General features: G+C 42.2%; 3 protein-coding genes across 4 annotated transcripts in view; 2 read left to right on the top strand and 1 right to left on the bottom strand.

The window, feature by feature from the left end:
• The first annotated feature begins 17 nt into the window (after nucleotides 1–17).
• aldh3b4 (aldehyde dehydrogenase 3 family, member B4) lies at nucleotides 18–3,849 on the top strand. Its single transcript, XM_049762103.1, has 10 exons — nucleotides 18–249; nucleotides 600–795; nucleotides 877–987; nucleotides 1,612–1,732; nucleotides 1,800–1,885; nucleotides 1,977–2,058; nucleotides 2,144–2,533; nucleotides 2,611–2,777; nucleotides 3,212–3,311; nucleotides 3,380–3,849. The coding sequence occupies exons 1-10, from the start codon at nucleotides 140–142 to the stop codon at nucleotides 3,577–3,579; spliced, it is 1,563 nt and encodes a 520-aa protein (XP_049618060.1). The 5' UTR covers nucleotides 18–139; the 3' UTR covers nucleotides 3,580–3,849.
• On the bottom strand, nucleotides 3,839–5,307 carry mmab (metabolism of cobalamin associated B). Its single transcript, XM_049762106.1, has 9 exons — nucleotides 5,165–5,307; nucleotides 4,943–5,001; nucleotides 4,773–4,866; nucleotides 4,645–4,702; nucleotides 4,514–4,586; nucleotides 4,337–4,434; nucleotides 4,197–4,261; nucleotides 4,045–4,104; nucleotides 3,839–3,965 (listed from the first exon to the last, which is right to left on the bottom strand). Exons 1-9 carry the CDS (start codon nucleotides 5,257–5,259, stop codon nucleotides 3,881–3,883), a joined length of 687 nt encoding a protein of 228 aa, XP_049618063.1. The 5' UTR covers nucleotides 5,260–5,307; the 3' UTR covers nucleotides 3,839–3,880.
• Nucleotides 5,308–5,428: 121 nt separating this feature from the next.
• Nucleotides 5,429–19,830, top strand: part of fam222aa (family with sequence similarity 222 member Aa) — an 88,319-nt gene continuing 73,917 nt past the window's right edge. Inside the window, exons 1-9 of one of the 2 annotated variants that reach the window (XM_068650079.1) lie at nucleotides 5,429–5,788; nucleotides 5,856–6,003; nucleotides 6,227–6,371; nucleotides 7,097–7,252; nucleotides 7,449–7,552; nucleotides 7,707–7,752; nucleotides 7,903–7,993; nucleotides 8,323–8,442; nucleotides 8,528–8,681. In XM_068650079.1, the coding sequence (XP_068506180.1) occupies nucleotides 5,711–5,788; nucleotides 5,856–6,003; nucleotides 6,227–6,371; nucleotides 7,097–7,252; nucleotides 7,449–7,552; nucleotides 7,707–7,752; nucleotides 7,903–7,993; nucleotides 8,323–8,442; nucleotides 8,528–8,681 (1,042 nt within the window). In that variant the 5' untranslated portion in view covers nucleotides 5,429–5,710. Of the gene's footprint in view, nucleotides 5,789–5,855; nucleotides 6,004–6,226; nucleotides 6,372–7,096; nucleotides 7,253–7,448; nucleotides 7,553–7,706; nucleotides 7,753–7,902; nucleotides 7,994–8,322; nucleotides 8,443–8,527; nucleotides 8,682–19,830 lie in introns of those variants that run through there. The other variant, XM_049762105.2, reaches the window with a different exon arrangement.

Here is a 19,830-nt window from a genome sequence, read left to right as displayed (position 1 = left end):
GATTGCAAGCAGCTGCTGTGTGAGAGAGCAACACCCCATGCAAACACCAAAAAAATAAAAACAGGCCGCAGTCCGATTGGGAAAGACGCCCGAGAAGCACATTGGGAACATTTCTTGAATAATGTGGATTACGCTGTGAATGTACAGAACCTCCTCCAGTCCTACCATGGCCCACACATCTCAGAACGCCAAAAGCATGAACGACCCGCCGAGTCCTTCACCTGCCAACTGGTTCAAATCTCTACGAAGGTGAGTTAAAAGTTTTATTGCTCTGTAGTGAGTGAGTAAGATGCATGTGATGTCAACTGTAGCCGAGCTTTCCTTGGTAGAGCGCATCACCTGACTCGCTGGAGGGCTTTAGGATTTTCACTATGCCTCCCTGCGAGTAGGGATTTTGCTTCTCAATCTCACCAGTTACAATGAGAAAGTCTAGCACGGGAGATCTTAGTAGAGTAGACATGAGTGCAAAAGGAAAGGCTTGCTCTGCATGCCAAAGGAATGGCCGTTTAACGTGCAGAAGGTAGAGTTGGATCACTTTGGTCTGAAGGTTGACTCTGATGGTGGATGTTGAGGTAATAATTGGCTTTTGGATGTTGAAGGACCAGGTTAGGCGAGCCGTGCTTGAAGACGTACCCGCTGCAGTGCGAGGATCTGCTTAAGAGAGCCCGGGTGTCCTTCCAAGCCAAGCGCAGCATCAAGGAGAACTTCAGGCTGGCCCAGTTGGAAGCTGTGTTGCGAATGCTGGAGGAACACGAGTGTGACTTTGTGGATGCTCTTGGAAGGGATCTTCACAAGGTGAGGGGGTTGTGATTTATTATTATTTTTTTTAAAGTGAGAACTGACTTTTACATTTTGAAATCTCCCGTCTTGAACCAGCCACGATTTGAGACGATTGTGTCAGAGTTGATTCCAATAAAAAACGAGGCTCTTCATGCCATTGACAACCTCAGGAAGTGGATGCAGCCACAGCATGTGGAAAAAAACCTGGTGAGACTGTTTTGCTATTATGAAAAACATTTTGGGATTACAAATGAATTACATGACATTTTAGTGGGGAACATTCCATCGGATTGCTACATTCTTTCGTCAAAGAAGATTAATATGCACGTTGCCTTGCACTGTTGAAGGCTTAAACTGTGTTTTCCTCTTAGTCCACATGTGAACTCAACAGGACAATCTTATAAGCTAAATTAAATAAAGGTTTTTAACATTACTTATTCATGCCCACTTCAACCTCTGAACATATTAAAGTGAATCCCTGTAAATTTTTGGATTTTATAGGAAGTCTTTTTCTGTTCATAGAAAAGCTTAATATCACTTCATGTGAGAAAACTGATTATTTAATTCATATGATAAATATATATAATTTATAGAAATAAATCCCAAATTATCATTGTTTTTTTTATTTTTTATTATAAAAGTAAAAACAAAAAAGGCTTTTTTTTTTTTTTTTTAAGTTGGCCCTATGTTCACGTACATTTTGGAGGCCATTGAGAGCAGTTTTTTGTAACTAGGCGACGCTAAGTTTCTTTAGCCTTTTAGATGTCTCAACCGATTGCCTCATAAGTTCCAGTTTTAATGACCATCTTTCGACATGTCTGCTTGCCTCAGTCCACCAGTCTGGATGAGTGTCTTGTGGTAAACGAGCCCCTGGGGGTTGTGTTTATCATGGGGACCTGGTGCAGTCCAGTCCAAATGTGCCTGGTGCCACTGGTGGGATCCATTGCGGCAGGTACCCCCACGCTCTACACATTTCAGTTTATTTTACAAACACGCATGATTTGATTTATTTTGGTCAGGCAACTGTGCTATCATCAGTCCTTCGGTGTGCACGGCTCACACAGCAGCGCTTCTCCATCGTCTCATCCCCTCCTACTTGGACAATGTGAGTGCTGCTTGTGTCATATTTATTGTTGTTAACTTTGTTATCACACCATATTTCATATCAATGATCTACAATTCTTGTTTTTCTCAAGGAATGCTTCCATGTAATTCTTGTAGGCACCAATGACTTGGCCGACATTGTGGAACTTAAATTTGATCATATCTTCTTTTCTGGTAAGACAAGTGCAGTGATGCAATACATCCCATCTTGAAATAATCAATGGCATACAGTATTTAATCAATGTATGATAAAATCCAGGAACCAGAGAGGAAGGAATTCGAATTTCTCAAGCTGCAGCACAGTGTTTGACACCTGTCACCCTCGTTCTGGGTGGGAAGAACCCATGTTACGTAGACCAACATTGCGATGTTACCATCGCAGCCCAGCGCATTGCCTGGGCCCGATTTCACAATTCCGGGCAGAGCTTGGTGGCCCCCGACTACATCCTGTGCCATTCGGAGGTAAAAAACCGTCTGGTCCAGGCACTCAAGTGCTGCCTGATGCGGTTCTATGGTCCTGATGCCAGAGAATCCAGCAGCTTCTGCCGCATGGTCAATCTGGACATCTTTAACCGTACGAAAGACTTGTTATGGAGATCTGGCAAGGTTGTTTTGGGTGGACAGGTGACAGAGGCAGAGAAGTACATTGGTGAGAGCCCACACAAAAATAAAACTGGATCCTGTCAATTTCTTTTTTTTACTTAACTGTTTCTGCTCTGTCTAAAGCCCCAACAATTTTGATTGAAGTGGATGAGTCAGACCCTGTTATGCAACAAGACGTTTTTGGCCCGGTTCTTCCAATTCTCTCTGTGAACAATGTGGATGAAGCGATTGCCTTCATCAACAAACGAGAGAAACCTCTCTGTGTGTATGTGTATTCCAACAACAGCAAGGTATGAGGCAAAACTAGAGAATAGAAACGCTAAACACTGTTTAAATTAGTTTGTGGCCCACCAACCTTTTTTTTATTTTATCAAATTTAGCCAAGCACACTGATCCGTGCAAAAAAAAAAAAAAAAAAAATCATAGACGGACAATGCCTTGGAGTAAATTTAGAGTGCAATGACTCCATTTATTAAACACCTTTGGAGAAAAAGAAAAATTCATCAGATTTAATATTTATAATTTCTATGACTTATACGATTTGATATTGTCAGAAAAAAAACCCCTGCAATTGTTGTCCCATTCTAAAAACAATGTTTTAAGACTGGCAGTTCAACGTCTTAACTTTGTGTGTGAATCAAATTCAACCATACAAGTTCAGTGACCTTTGACCTGAACCTGTACCATGTACATTCTCAAGTGGTTGTATCCCCCCCCCGCGCAGGTGATCACAAGAGTCATGACTGAAACTTCTAGTGGAAGCTTTTGTTCCAACGACAGCATCCTGCAGAGTCTGATGGTTACCATTCCTTTCGGTGGAGTTGGTGAGTTTGGATGCGTTATTAAACAATCGGACGATAAATCAAATGTAACTTCTCTGTTTATGGGACAGGTGCCAGTGGATTTGGTTCCTTCCATGGCCGCTACAGTTTTGATACATTCTCTCATAGGAAGTCATGTCTGCTAAGAAGCACACGCTTGGAATGTGTCACTTCTCTTCGTTATCCACCCTACGATGACCGCAATTTGTCTCTCATAGCGTGGGGGAGCAGTCTCTCCTGGAAGAGCCAGGGCTGGTGCCAAATCTTGTGAGGAAGGGTCAAACTGGAACCACATTACTATTTAAACCTCAATATCATGAATTTAAACACAAAATCAGGCGAGGAAAAAATGGTAAATTTGATTTAAGTTGACGTGCATTCATTGAATACTTGCAGAAGATTAATTCCAATACTTAAATGATGAAAGTGGATGTCAATTTTGAAAAGTTATGTATTCTCACTGAATGTATATAAAGATTCATCAAAGTTTGGATTTCAACGTATAATTAAAAATAAATTGCACATGAATGTACCGCTCAAATATCCATGAAGGGTTTTATTATAATCAAGCATTATGTAGGTCTTTTGTAGATGATCTCCTTGTTGTTTTCTTTTAGGGCAGCATATCTGGCCACAGTGAAAAGGTAGTCACTTAGCCTGTGTGGAAAATGTTGACAATCAGATTAAGGTTCTAAATATAATGATAGCATGATGTTAACTACAGTTCCATAATTACCTGTTTAAAAACCTGGCAATGTCTGGATCAGCCTCCCCCGAGCGAACAATTGGAGCAATGCTGTCAAAGTAAGGGGCAGGGTTTTGTTCACACTGATGATGGGGGTACGTGAGTGTGTGTGTGTGTGTGTGTGTGTGTGTGCATCAACTGACCTGCGCTCAGCTCTGCGACAGACGGTTCGAGCTATATGTAAAGATGCGCTGCTCTTTCCTCCAGACTGTTATGCAAAAGTGTCAAATAAAAAAAAAACATAAGCACACTGACATTATTGAAGATGTCTAATTAGACTTACAGGTAAAATGAAGTTAGTCAGCGGAGGGAGTTCTTCTGTGAATGTATCAATCCAACCTTCCAACTCTGTTATTGGAGTTCCAGTAAATTTTGTCCGAGCTTACATACAGAAAATATAGTTAGAACAGAATTCATTTACTAAGTTAAAACATATACAGTAAAAAAATGCTGTATATACTTAAATGACTTTCTCTTGCTGATGACTGAGGAGTGGCGATATTGGAGCCAACATCTTGCAAAACACACTGGATCTAAGAAAAATAAAAGTCATAAATCCAATGCCCCATCAAAGAATCAGGTAAATCTAACCTTATCCAGCTGATGTGTGAACGTATGGCCTTTCTCAAGACAAAATTCTCTGGCTAATCTGCAACATTTAATATAATGTGATCAATGTTAGACAAAAAAGGCAGTAGGTATACTGTCATGTTTCTTACCCTATAGCTGATGACAATTCATCTGTGTTTCCTAAAGCTTCAAAAATACGATCTTCCTTTGGTCTTCTTTCTCCAGTAAATGTGCTTGAGAAACCTAGGAGGAATAACCAAAACAGGTCAGCATGTATATCAATATAGCATTCATTTACTCAAGTTGCAATAAAAACAACCTTTGTCGCCCGTTTTGGTGTAGATTTTGGGAACTCTGTTATCTCCATCGGTTGCGTAACTGTGAAAATAAAAGATGACAAGGGTTAAAATGATCAAAAAATCATAATTAAGGGATAATATTGATATACATTAAATGCATCAGTGTGTCGAAAGCGACATTTACGAAAACTATCATGAAGACATCTGAGGGGCTATGCATATCAGAATAAACTTTCTACAACCTTCTCCAAATGAACGATGTTTGTCGCCCGCTAATTTGTCTAACATTTCTAAAAAAATTGCACAAAATAAAAGGTTTACAAATAAAGGTAGCCATGTTTGTTAACGTTGGATAAATATGTCCTCTCGCGGTTTCCGTAGTTCTTAATGGGCGTTTCCTTTTTAATCACACGATTGGATAACTCACCAGATGGTCGTCGAAAACACGGATGGTGATTGGTTAAAAAGACAACGTAAAAAAAGGAGTGATATGAGCTGATTGGTTATTATTGGTCGAACATGTCCTGAGCTGTCATCCGTTTTGTCAGCGGTGTGGAGCGAGATGTTAGCAGGCAGCGTTATTCCCCATCACTGAGGCCCGACATGTGTAATGGCACTTGCATTTTACTGTATTTTAAGGTTCTTAAATCTTCGTTGATCCTCCACGAAAGCATTGGAGCTAGAGTTGCTGACGACTGTTTTCTCTCAAAAGAAGGGTTAGGGTTAGGGTTAGGTTAGCTCTATGTAGCAACTTGCTTTTACGGGCTACTTTTTATTCTTGTGAAAAGATGCACATCAGAGAATGCATCGTATCTGCTCCGGGAAAAGCAATTCTTCATGGAGAACATGCAGTTGTACACGGAAAGGTAATTTGTCAATGAAGCAAGCTACTGACACTTTTGCTTGTTAACACTTTTTGCTGATGCATTCCAGGTCGCACTTACTGTGAGTTTGAATCTGAGAACATACTTGAAGTTGAAAGCCACTAACAGTGGTAAAGTGTGCATCAATCTCCCAAACATTGACACCTTCCTCTGTTGGGATGCTTCTGAATTGAAGGATCTTCTGCCACTGTCACGTGGTAAGGAATTGCTACCAAGTTCAAAAATAAATAGCTGGCATTTTTACGTTTGCATCCCATAATCTTACGAGAAATATCTGAAATGAACTCATGCAACATTAAATATTAACTTGCAGTCCTTCCCTATTGACAATATTGTAGTAAACACACCCAATCATATTGGACATGCATGCTGTAATATTGTGTGCATTGTTTTTTTTTTTTTTTTTTTTACTTTTAACAGGCAAGCAGGAAGACGTAAAGCGACTAGATCCTGAGCTTGTCAAGAGACTGCGTGACTTTGTCGGTGCAGCGAATGGAAACCTGGATACAAGCAACATGGCCACCTTGGGGTTTCTCTACATCTACCTCTCGTTGTTTGGATCAGGGTACGGTTCCGAATTGAGGCTTTAATGTGAAGCTAAGCCTGACTTTTCTACATTCAGGATTTACACAGGCGACTTTGTTACCGCTCTAATCCTTACTGTGGAATATCGGCTGGTTTCCTTGGTTCCCTGCTTTCTTGTTATTGCTTTTCATGTAGAACCTGAAAAATTGTGAAAATGTGGTCTTTTACAGGCTGTGTAAAACAGCCAGTGAGAGAACTGAAATTAGTTCTTGTGTTTGCTGTAACTCAAAGCTGTAAACAAGGATGATGCAAGTGGAGGTCGACCAGATAACAAGAGCAGTTTCCTGGAGGATACCTTATTTCTTTTTCAACTTTCACTTTTACGGCCTTTTAAAAATGTCTGTCTGCCACTATAAAAACGTGATCAAAATATAAACGGCAAAGCAGGATGATCCGTAAAGATAGGGATGGAGATGTTTTTTTTGGCGTTTCGGGTCATCGGGGGCTTTAAATGCCGTTGACACATTGCTGGCATGTTCGCCAGAAGTGATGGCTTCCAAAAGAATGACCTTGATAGAAAGGATGGCATGAAGCCATGAGATCATCAACAAACCAGGGGGTCGGGTTCTCCTTCAGACAAAAGTTGTACAATTTCCATTCTGGTACCACACATGGATGTCAAGCAAAATAAGTCTCTGTGATGTGCCATTGTAAAAGTAGTAAAGGTTTATTCACACATGCGACTTTCTTTCCTTTCACGTTTAGTGAGCTGCCAAGCCTTACAATATCCGTGTGGTCAGAGCTGCCGACCGGAGCAGGATTGGGTTCGAGCGCAGCCTATTCGGTGTGTTTAGCCGCATCTCTGCTTTGTGCAAGTGGAGCCATTCCCGCTCCTCTCAAAGAGTTGGAACCCACTGCCAGGTAATGACAATATAATTATGAGAATAAAATCATAGGCACATTTGGGTTGCATCCTCAAACATGCATTTCGCTGAAAAAACTCAATTGCTATCTGCATTATCTTCTGTAATACAATTTTTTTAAAATGAATAAATATTCACAACAATTTATTCATCCTGGCAGATTATCATGGAAATAATGAGAATCATTTTTGCAGATGGTGTCAAGAGGACCTGGAGTTGATCAACAGCTGGGCCTTCCAAGGAGAAATGATCATCCATGGTAATCCTTCTGGAGTTGACAACGCTGTAGGGACATGGGGTGAGGCCCGGCATATGGTACAGTGCTAATTGTGCGACACCTTTGTGCCTCCACGGACACTTGTTTCATGGAATCACTGGAGTATTACGTGCGGCAGCAGTGTTCATTATCATCAGATGATTATCTCTTCAATGACTGATTTGTTTCTGTGCAGGAGGCATGCTGAGGTTCTTGGCCGGGAGGATAATACCACTGAGCAGGTAGTGGCACTGATTAAACTCCGCAGAGTGGGTTCATACAAATCACAGCGCATATTTTCCCTCCAAAAATGAATGCCGATGGGAAGAAATTGTCTTCTCAGCAGGGCTGATGAGCAAATTTAGCTCAATCCTCTTTTTTGTGTCTTCCAGGGTGCCATTATTAAGAATCCTCCTAACGAACACTAAAGTGCCACGTAGCACCAAGGTGCTTGTTGCCAGGGTGAAGGACAAAATTAACAAGGTACTAAATGTTTTCTCCTCCCCCGTGCGCTACCTGCTGATATCATAATTAATATCCTAGGCATTTCCTTTGTATGCCACATGCTACAGCGTCTGCTATTGAGTGCTGTCATAAAATATTGAAATTAAACTCTTAGCCATTACCTCTGTGTGCTGTTACCTTGGCGACACCAGCAGGTGTGCACACATTAGCCTGCTTGTTGTTGTGATCAGGCGAGCGCAGTTCAGTTTTATTGATCTATTTTCTCATTTCATTGGCTTCTTTAAAAATAAGTCTGGGATTAATTTAAGTGAATGTTAATAATTTTTTTATCACCCTAATTCCCATAGTTTCCCACCATTTTGACCTCGGTGCTCGACTCGGTCGATGCCATTTCCTGCACTTGTGAGAAAGTCCTCCTAGAGATGACCAATGAGCCCATCACAGGAGAGCACTACAATATTTTAGAGGTATGACCCCCCCACAAGCATCTCATCTCCATCACTAGCACCCGACCAGAAGTGTCAGCGTTTGTTTTTGTCATTGCACTTCTAGGAGCTGATTGATATCAACCAGCATCATTTGAATGTAATGGGCGTAGGACATCCTGCCCTGGATACCCTGTGTCGGGTCACGCTCGCCAGGGGTCTGCACAGCAAGCTAACAGGCGCAGGGGGAGGGGGCTGTGCCATTACTCTTCTGAGACCAGGTAGGTCCTTGTCTAGAAGGTTCCCCTCCAATTTATACGGTCATGAAAAAAATGTACAGTGATCCCCCGCAATTGCACAGTTCATTCACCACACCATTGTATTGCATTTTTTTAAAGGATCATTTTTCATGGAGTTACTGTAATTTCTTGGAACGTGGAAAAGAGTGTCACAGTCACAGTCGATACACTTTTCAGTCATTTATTTGATGTCCGAACAAAATAAAACGCAAACACAATTGATTCATGCCGGAGCTGCTATCAGCCACAGCTCACACCCAGACACTCACGCAGACTCGTCAACGTCACGTTCCCCACCATACATATGTTTAAATTTTTTTTTGTTCAAATATTTACAGTGTGCAAAAAGTGTGTATTTGTATGTTTACGTGTGTTTGAATTGTGTGTGAGGGTGGGAAATATATATAGATATATTTAGAAAAAAATATATATAGATGTATTTTTTAAATAGACTCTCTAGTCTAGACTATACTTTTTACCATGTTCACACATCATTTTTATGTCTCCTTTCTCAGTCTACAATCATGACTTGCCTTTTATTTGTAGAAACAGACTCCGCGGTAGTCCAGACTACGATTCAGGACTTGAAAGACTGCGACTTTGACTGCTGGGAAACGAGTATTGGCGGGCCTGGTGTCCAAGTGCATTCCCCCCTCTCTGTAAAGGAGGATATTCTAGGAATATTAAACCGTTATTGAGACATGGCCATGGATGTGCGAGTGAATACATTTGATATTCAGGTTTGCTCCAGTGAACCAAGGGACATTTTCGAACCGAGCAAAAAATGGAGTACATTGATTGACTCATGCATCTTGTCGACTGATAATTGTATGTAATACACTTTTTCCGCTAGATGGCGATAGAGTTCCATAGATTCTCCTTATTGGAGAGTCTGTTTCTAAATGTTTGCCCAAGTGCAGCGCTGATTGTACAGTACCAAAATGATCATGGCTAAGTCAAGTTTTTAGCTTCACCGAAAACGTCTTTTAAAGCTTGACGTGTTCTGAACATTGTATACTCTGTCTTCGGAACATCTCTCAACCTCAAAATCTTTGCTTATTATAAACTGCAAAGGCTGCACATACAGATGATGGATCTGTTTGGAATATTCCTGGTTTGGAAAAAGGTCATCCTGGGATTTACAAGTTTTTGACTTTCCATCTTCCTCCCCCCCCCCCCCCCCTTATATGTCATGAAGATTAAGTTCTGCGGTGTACGTATGTGAATAAACGACATTTGTCACCCTCCCTTTCTTCTTGCCTGCCGCCCCCTCTGTCCCCTTGGATTGTGTCATCTTTATGTTCAGTGAACATCACCGCCCCCAATCTTGCACACACCCCCTTGGCAGTACACTGCACAGTTGCCCCTAACCCCTGCTGGAATTTAATTACCACTGTGCTTTTCAATTGAACCGGCATCGACAAGAGGGAGGGGGGGCAAGGGCGAGACAACAGAGCCTGTTTCATTTGAAGCGCCTCTCTCCGCTCTCTTTCATTCTCACTCTTTTTTTTTTTTTTTTTTTTTTTTGTTCCTGTGAGCCACAGATGTTTTTTCTTTTTTCTTTCTGAATAGAATCTAAGGAGGCTGTAAGATTATTTCAGATAACATAGGAAGTGGTGCAAAGGGGTCAAGGATGCTTATGTCTGAGTCAGAGGGATTTGATTTAAAAAACGGTGCTGTCCCAGAAGTGTGATACTGCAGAGAAATGCAGGCTAGCTAATGTTAAATGCAGTTTTGCAGTTTAAAAAATTGAAAATGTTGAATTCATTTGATCTAAGATGAAGATTAAAATGTGAATGTGCTGAGTGGTCATGCTCACCAGGGATGTTCTCCCTCTGGACCCCCAGTGGGTGGCTGGAGAGCTTGTCAGGAGCCATTAAGTTTGAATACACAACCCGAGCTGAGTGACAACATGGCATGTCGCTGATGGCGGCTGCTTTTACTAACAGGGGTTTTAGTGACTTCCTACAGAGTGTGTTTACATGTGCGACTCTGCACTCACAGGCCTCACTATATATATATATTGTCAGCTTGTATTATCCAAAACAACAGTTTAATGTTACACATTTGCAGTAGCTGTGCCAGAGTGGGACAGAGAAATTTGCTCAGCAGGGCTCATTTTACCCAGACAAGAAACATCAACGTCATGATCTTGGGAATGATCTTCCTGGGGGTGTTTACCCTTTCATTGAGCAGGGTGGGAGGTTTTAGTGCACTGCCAAGGAACTGAGTGCATTGAGTTTAAAGTGTAAGTTATGGATATTCCTTCTTGCTCTGAGAATCATTTGCAATTTACATAAACAGCTTTGCTATTCCGCTTTTACGGATTGCATATATACATGCATAAACATACATTTGGAATGTGTGATCTTTCAAAACAAAGCACTGTCTTCTCTGTAACCTTAGCCTGTCTACCAGCTATGAACAATGTCAGTCTTGTTAAAGGGGCCTGTTGACCATTAAGACAAGAATTAACAAGAAAAGTCGTTTATTGGTGTTGCAACTACTTTACTCGACTTCACATAAAGAAACGTAACCCAAGAGGTTGAGGCAAGCAGTCTTTTTGCCTGTTGTTGACTTTATACAAAAATTGTAAAAACTGTATTTTGACAAAAAGATGGCAAAGCAGCTCAAGTTTATAAGGGTTAGGGTTTGCTTAAAGGGATGTTGACCACCAAAATTTCTTTTGACAATTATAGGTTGGGGCTGGCCGTTAACCAATCACATGCTTTCAGAAACTGAGACGTGATTGGTTGTGACCTGAGCAATTGTGATGTCATTTTCAGTTGATGGCAAAATGGCCTCCTGCCCCGAGATAGATAAAAACGGGTTAATTTTGCTGTTGCTTAACTAATTTTCCACAAACGCATACAACATATTATTGTCAAGAAAATTTTTAGGGTTGACTTCTGCTGAAGACATTTTACAAAAATGATTCTGACAGAATAGCATTAGCATAGCATATTCGCTTTCTCCTGTCTGTTAAACCATCTTGAGATGTGTGACCCTTTTAAATACATATTTTTCTTGTAAGGTTCCAACCATTTGATTGGTTGGATGTCAAGCACATTACTCTCTACAGTGGATAGTCCCTTTTGACTGTGTTTGTTGTAAACATCTGCAACCCTTAACACACTTTGACTTCCAGTCGCCATTCTTTTTTTTCCTCTCCATCACAGAATTGTATCATGTCGTCGTATTGATCTAGTAATTGATTGTGTGAAGCGGGTACCTGCAACACACTGTCATCCTTCAGTGCCACTAGCACACTTGTTTAATTGTAGACAAAAGCACCTTTCTTTCTTGTTGCCTTTGAAAAGACTCATTGATTTTTATAGCACCCTTCATCCTTGACTCATTGTGTGTGTGTGTGTGTGTGCGTGTGTGTGTGTGTGTGTGTGTGTGTGTGTGTGTTTGTGGGGGGGGGCTTGTGTTGAAGTACTACGAAGCATATATTTTTACTTGGAATTTGTCTAAGGCTGTAGAAAAGCAATCATTATGTTCTCCCAGTCTGTTATGCAACCCTTCATTATTTCATTTGAATGGAGTTTTATCCAATTGATTGACTTGACAACTCACCTAAAGCAAATAAATTTTGCTCATCAAAGGCAGTGTATGTTGTATTCATCCATCCATTGTTTCATAGGAATTCCAGTTTATGCAAGCAATCACAGTTCTTGTGCCAGAAATGCATTTTTTGTTACTGTGGTTGCGTTTAATAATGTGAAAGCAATAATCCTCGCATAATCTATTCATATAAAGAAACAAAATAGCTTTTTACTATTTTTTTTACGTAGGCTTGAAAATGGGGTTTAGAAAATGGCACAAAAATATATTCAATGCACTTTAGGTCTATAGAACAAAAATATCCTAAATGAAATTTGATTTGCATTAATTTGAGCAGCTCAAAATTCCATCATATTCATACTTTGAAATTAAAATAGATTCTCATCATTTCACTGGGATTGCAGCCAATTCAATGGATTCATTTTATTTCACCATTAGAGGCCCAGGGAGGAGGGGAGACGATCTCAAAATGTTATCACACGACAGCGTGTGATCGATGGACCATTAAAATGTCAGCCTGATGTACAGTATTTAAAGAGCTTTTAGGTCACGGCACAAATGGATTTACAAAACTATTAGAAACAAATATTCCCATCTTCAGTTATTTGCTCTCGCATTGCAACGCGTATCCGTCTGACTTTTCTCCATCTTTCTTCCCTCACCACCACTTTGTCGGGAGACCTCCGGCGTCCTGTAATTACAATAGGACAGGTAGGAGTGTTCATATTTCAGATGCCGCATGCAAGATAACATCTAATAATCCAAAAGCGTTGCAAAACTGGTATCTCGTCGCTCATGCATTATGAATGAGCCGCTGATTGCTTTCTTGCATAGATTAGCAATCATTTCACAGAAAATGTTTCATAAAATGTGCGCTCGGAGGCTTGCGTCTTTTTCCGGAGGAGTTGAGGTGACACATCCCACTTCTTTGTGCGAGATAACTCAGATCAGGTAATAGCACTTCTCCCCCTTGCCCCACTGCTCTTCTTTCTTTACACATTTATTCCCCCCCTGCATATCATCACAGGGGTGATAAGTGTGATTTTTAAACAACTGATTGCTCACTTAGTAAATGTATTCAGTGGTTGCGGGGTTATTGTGCGTCGAGCTAAGGAGCTACTAAGTCATAGGGTATGCGTTGGCACCAAAGGAAACATGCCGGCTTCAGAAGTGCGTTAACATGCTCTCAGTCAGAATCAAACAGTAATCTCTGCTTGAAGAGTAAACCTGGAATTTGAAAATGGAGTCATGTTCAAAGTCCAGCACAGTTTGGTCTGGATCACTGGTTGACTACCAGTTTGTTCATTTTCAAACATTTACTTTTGTACCAGCGCTTGAGATGTTTGACTGGGTCAGAGTGGGAAAGCTCTTCCAACCTTCAGTCAGGACATTTCAAGTCAATTTCAAGCCGTGAGACTTAGTCACCAAAGACAACACTTTTCACTGCTCATTTGATGTTTTCATGTGCTCAAGCTTTCGATCTTTTCGGCTGAAGTAGGTAAAGGGAAGAGTACGTTTTTGGGCACATGGGCGTCCCATTGTAACCCCTGGCCCCTGCCTCTTCCCCAGATGGGCGGCCTCTCAGCCGAAGCCCTGTGGAGGTTGCTGCCCTCTGCCTGACAGCCTGTCACCAAGCCATGGTGGAGTTTTTTTCCCCCTCCCCTGCAGGAGATGGTGTCTGATTGGGAGCAGTGTGTGAATAGCCCTGTCACACCCGATAAGGCAGCAAGACGACCTGTGACGGGGACATATGGCATGTTTGACAGGGAGAGAGGGCACGAATCGCACTGAATGATAAAATGGTGTTTTTTCCCCCCCCCTTTGGCAATGTCATGCTTTCAGGCAAGCGTGGGGACCATCGTTCACTCAAGCGTCTGACTCCAGCCTTCTCGTGACATCTCCTTCAAGGTTTTGGCTTTCGCTAGCTCGTGCCCGGCCAGTTCTGACACGGCCAGACTCTTCAACTCGCAGCTGCTCTGTTAGCTTGTTGTCGAAGAGGGCATAATTGGATATCAGTTTAGTTTAGTGATGTAGAGCGGGAAATTCAAGAGCCTGCTGGTTTGAGTTCTCTCGTCCCAGTCTGTCACACGCCTGCTGATTAATATCCACGCGGGCTCATCAAGATGACTCTAATTGATAGCTTCAGCCTCCTCCAGACCGTGGTTTATTTAAAGGGTCATGCTGACAAAGAAAAAGAGAGGAAAGAGGAGGCTGACAAGATTGAAAAGGCGTTGGGGGAATCATTGAGTTTAACTGCACACCTCTCATCCTTCCTGTCAGCCGGTCTTGACTTGTGCTGTTGCAGTCTCAACTCCCATCCTGTCAAATGTCACTTTGTCTACTTGGAACTGTGACAGGCTGTCCAGGTGCCACACACGGGCTTCGGTGCACCATCAGTCACCTCTGGTCTGCTCCCCAAAGACTCACAGTCCAATACCCTCCCACTCAAAGCCAGCATATCTGGTTCCCTTGGGACTCTCTCTGTGGAGTTAATTCTCTCTCCACTGGGCCAGAACTTTGTCCTCCTGCATTTGAGATACAGTGGAACCTCCAAAGTTGAACACATTCCATGAAGCTTGCTCACTAGGAGATCAATTGTGGTCTATGTGATTTAATCCATAGCAGTGTCAACTCTTGTCATCGTAAATGACCTTTGGTTTAAGTTACATTTTTAACCGTCATATCTAGAAGTCAACCTTTAAGCCATTGAAGCAATAAAATATCTATTTGACACATATGGTGAAAGTTTCCTCAACAAATGTGTCCTCTGATAACCACTGCTGTGTGTGCTCTTTGTGCTACTTGGACACTGTTTCAAGCTGAGCAACACTTCACTCAGGGACCCTACATAAGATTTGTTTTCTTCACTGTTCCATCAATAACGCTTGAGTTGCACTGTTAGTATTTTTTTTTTAGAAGACTAAAAAGCTCAGCCGGCCTTGCAGCGTATGATGACCTCAGTGTGAGATCATCAAGCTGCATGGACGAGAAGTGGTCATTAGCGCTCACGCGCTCTCTCACCGTGTGTCGACTGTTTCTAAATCAGCTGGTAGGGTCCTTGTTCTGCAGGGGAAATTTTTTCAAGGAGCCATTTGGTAGATTTAGGCCTGTTGAGATGATATTTATAGGAAAAACCGGCTCTCCCATAATAGTCATAAATATGCAATCGAGCGTTGTTAAACACCAGAACGGCTAAAGAGGTCATGATTGCACTTAAAGGAACCCTGTTGTGATGGCAATTTAAAAACATTACAAAAAGCACCAAGTCTTTCATTAATTGAGAAAATCTGTCTCCATTTTAAGTAAACAATAGTCAAAACTGAAACCAAGCTGGTGTTTAACCATCACAAACAGTCGGTATTTGTGTTCAAGTACAATAATAAATTACCGTTTATTTATAGTTGCAATAAATGTACTTCTAAGGAATAAAAACAATATAACTAGCTTTAGTTATTTGCCTTTATTTTTTTTTAGTTCTATCATCATAGACGGCCTGGATGCCTGGTCACTGGATGGCCATTATGGATTCATTGACTGTTTGCAGGAAATGAGGCATCATGGAGTTCACTGCACGGCTGCTTCGAGCAGTGGTTACACCATATTGATTAAGTTAACTAGTTTGTGGCCAAAAGAACAAAATCATATAACGTGACCATCACTATTCCTTTCCCTTTAGTTTATCATCACTGATACATGCAAATGTCCCTTTCTGTCTAATCCCTCTCTGGAAACGTGTTCCACTTCCAGCAATCCGTTGTCTTTTAGTTCCAGTCGGATATAGATTTTCATCATTTTGATCTTTTCCACTTGGTTGGAAGGGAGAAAAAGAACAAGCGGGATGAAAATGGGCACTGAAGTATTTATTCTCATGTGTAGTCAGGAGCACACGATTGCTGATGAGCGCGGTCAGGGTCACAGCACTTAACTCTCCAAAGGACGACCAGCGCTTGTAATCACATAATATGGACAATCTTTCATTCAAGTGCTGCTGACATTCAGCCATTGCAAATGGATTTCATGGGCGGTGTAGCTCTGAGGGTTTTATTCTCGATATGATGTCAGTGCTAGACTGTATTAAAAAAATAGAAAGCATCCTTAGGGTGAAAGAATAAAAACTTGATTCGATATCGCCCAGGAAATGCTGCATTCCAAGTGTTCTGCTCGTGTTCCGCTATTCTGGAACAGAATGGAGGCGCCGCAGCCCGTCTCTCAGCCATAATTAAGAACATTTTGTGTTACATTAGCACGAAGCCCATCGTGCCATTGAACTAGTCGCCCCGATTAATAACAGGCAGCTAATTTCAGCGGAGGAAGGCAGCACTCCAAATTGGCTCCTAATTACACATTAGGAGTGTGAAAGCCTCCTGCCGCTCTGGCCTCCATCCTCTTCCCCAACCCCCCCCTCGCCTAGCCGGGGTTCATGTGTTGGCCCACCAGCACATTAACGCAGCTCCCGAGAGTGGCTAAATCCAGCCGACCCGATGGCACAATCAGTGGCAGATGTCAGGAATCGAAGATGATGAATTATGAATATTCCGGAAATGTGGATCAGATTGAGGGGGTGGCTCAACCCCCCCAGCCAAATAAGCAGACATATTCAGTAGGTCTGTGCAGGGTTTAGTGTGATTGATTTCTGTTCACCATTATAAATGTCGCCCAACTGAAAATGGATGTTTTAGTATATAGTTCTCAAGGACTCTCAGAGTTGGCGGGCGCTCTTTGGCAATGTAGAGGCTGTGTCTGCAGAAATGACTTCCTAGTATTGCCTCCCTTGGGTGGTCAACTTTGAGGACTCAGGCAGCTGGGATTGATGTCCTGGAGGATTTAGCAACAAACTCTCAGTACACAACATTTGCATAGCTGCATGATTGCAGCCGAATTGGAGGAGTTGAGGGGATGATGTTGCTAGGTTGGGTTGTGTGTGTGGAAACTGGTAAGCGTGGCAGCTGCAGAGAGCTATGTCCAGAGGTACACACTCATTTAAATAATTTTATTTTAGCAACCCCCTATTTGCCCCCCTCAAAAAATGCTAAAATTCTAAATATCCATACCAATGATGTTTTGCAGAAAAATCTATATACTGATGCATTTATTTGCATGCTGTCAACGCAACAGGTGGTGCAATAACTCAAAATATAATCCCTGTAAGGCATTTTCAGACAATCAATAACCTGAAGATAAGGCACGATAAAAGAAAAAAAATGTCGTTAATTGAGAAAAGATTAATCGGCCGTTGGATTGACAGAGAAGTTGCATGACCTATTACAATTGGATGCATTAACAAAATAATAAAAGAAACAACAAGTCCATCGGTAGATAAACAGCACTCACTTTTTTGTGTGCGTGTTGTTTTAGCAATGCTAACAATATTCAATTATTTCTCAGCAGGGGGTTATTGGTGGCTGACCGGTCCAAAGGTAGATGCAGAGGGAACAGTTAAGTTATTACACAACTGTCCAAATTTGTCGCTGTTTAACTCGAATGTCAATAAATGCAAATTAATATAGTCAACATTCATTTTACTATGGCAAAGAACTGCTGCGAAAAACAAAAAAAGCTAGTTGACTTTTGAATACGTTCAAATGCTGATACTGTGGTTTGAGTTTTTTTCACTCTACATTGCATTTACAATTTAGTTTTGTGTGTGTGTGTGTAAAAGAAAAATTTCAAACATGTCAGGAAGGTAAAAAACAACTCAGCTCAGCCTCTGCGCCGAACATTCTTTGAAAACTAAGCAGACGGCCAGTTTCACAAGGCTGTGATTGTTATCTACCTCCATATCAAATGCATCTCTTTTAAAATACCTGACCTTTACACAGTACATGCCCTTTTCATATAAACGGGAGGGGATTCAGTGGACGCTATCTACTTTATCCAAGGGACCTTCAGACACTGATGGAATTGGATTCCCTGTCAAAGCATGTGTCAAAGTCATGCCGTAGTCTACTACGACTGATGAGTGCGCTGCAGATATGTGAACGTACACCTGGACATCTGCGGGGGGTCACAGCCACAGGGAGGGGAAGGGACAGCAAGGTGAGATATGAGCCTGAGGTCAACTTGCTGGCCAGTTATCACCTTGCCCCGCCCCCCCGCCCCAATCCAATGAGCAGCCAGTGCATTTTCGCTTCCTTCCTGCCATTCATCACAGCCCTTGTGACAGGAGAGACGAGCTAATCCACCACATCAGAAACTGTGATGGACCTGCACGGCTCTGCCGCAGGACCAGCGAAATTAGGCGAGAACCGACGTGGATGTTGGCAGGAAATTAGCTTTGCCAATCACGTGTTGTGCCCCGAGCCTCAAATTTGCTGTCAATCGAGGCTACATCTGTTCATTTAGAATGCCCCCTTTTTCATCATGTTATCCTGACTTTGACTGTCCCTTTGCTCCAAATCAGTTCTCTCATGGGGGTGTGGAGATTAATGCCAAAAAAGTGGCTCATTCAAGTCACTGGAGGTAAACAACAGTCCAGTTTCCATAAAAGATCAAATCTATCCTGTTTTAGATCACTCCAACTTTTTAATGCGGCTGTATTGATGTAATTTCAAGCCATTTTCTCCACGAGTACCTCGGTTCTGACACCCACACAGCTCCTCATAATGGCAGCGGTCAGCATATAAGTGGTCTCTCGACGAGCAACTCTGCAATATTGAAAAGTGTAAATCTATTCAACAACACCTTTTTTTTTTCTTATCCTGTTAACTACTTCTGGATGCAGAGTTGAATCCCCAATCGGTTTGGGTCATTGCTTCCAGTAAAATAAAACGTATGAAGAAAAAGTGGCCATGTCAGGAAGTGAAAATGATAACCTCGGTACCGGAACGCAGAAAATGCCATCGGAAAATAAAGCAAGTAAGATCAATAATGAATTAACAGATTAAAATATCTGTATGGCTATGCTTTTGTTCACATAGCAGACTCCATTAAATAACACAAAGTAGTGACTCGGCCTTTCCCTGAGCTGCACTCCATCCCGTTGCCTCCCAGAGAAACACTAATGCTGTCTGCCAGCATGGTGCTACATAGATTTGTGAGGAGACCGGGGGTGATCATTTTTCCCCTTTTTTTCCTCCCCCTAGGTGACACTCTGAAATATATTTTGTGTGCCCTTTCACTTCAGACGAGCTCAGTGAGGAGGAAGCCCGGAGGAGACTAATGAGAGAGTGCGGGGCTATGGCTCCGTCTGCCTCCATGCCTCATTTTTCTTGATTTCACTCGCTCCGGTGTCGGTGTGGGCTCCTGCTGGCCAGGTGATGGCGGTGCCAGCTGGTGCGTCCAGCTCAGACGGACAGCGATTCATTTCCCCCCAGCTGGTGATTTATGGCACGGCGCAGCACAGAGAAGCTGCTACGCATGGCACCGGGCCGGCTGAGTTAGTGCACTGTCCGGCCTCCGTCATGCTTTAGCACGCAGCGCTCTGGACTGCCTAATTTACGCTGGAAGACAGTCACATATATCACACCCCGTCTGGCCAATGAAGATTGGTGGTGTTTTTGGAAGGCCCCGTACACAGTCGATTTTACTCACGCGGCCCGGCATTGCATCAAAGAATCGAGTTGCC

This window comes from Syngnathus scovelli, chromosome 3 (genome assembly GCF_024217435.2).
Source record: "Syngnathus scovelli strain Florida chromosome 3, RoL_Ssco_1.2, whole genome shotgun sequence".
Lineage (NCBI taxonomy): Eukaryota > Metazoa > Chordata > Actinopteri > Syngnathiformes > Syngnathidae > Syngnathus > Syngnathus scovelli.
This window is presented reverse-complemented; position numbering and strand designations above follow the sequence as displayed.

Coding starts and splice junctions, on each gene's coding strand:
- aldh3b4 (XM_049762103.1), top strand. CDS start 140: ATGTACAGAACCTCCTCCAGTCCTACCATGGCCCACACATCTCAGAAC. Junction 2,059..2,143: donor TGATCATATCTTCTTTTCTG/GTAAGACAAGTG, acceptor GATAAAATCCAG/GAACCAGAGAGGAAGGAATT. Junction 2,778..3,211: donor TGTATTCCAACAACAGCAAG/GTATGAGGCAAA, acceptor CCCCCCGCGCAG/GTGATCACAAGAGTCATGAC.
- mmab (XM_049762106.1), bottom strand. CDS start 5,259: ATGGCTACCTTTATTTGTAAACCTTTTATTTTGTGCAATTTTTTTAGA. Junction 4,587..4,644: donor TCACACATCAGCTGGATAAG/GTTAGATTTACC, acceptor TATTTTTCTTAG/ATCCAGTGTGTTTTGCAAGA. Junction 4,105..4,196: donor TGTCGCAGAGCTGAGCGCAG/GTCAGTTGATGC, acceptor TTACTTTGACAG/CATTGCTCCAATTGTTCGCT.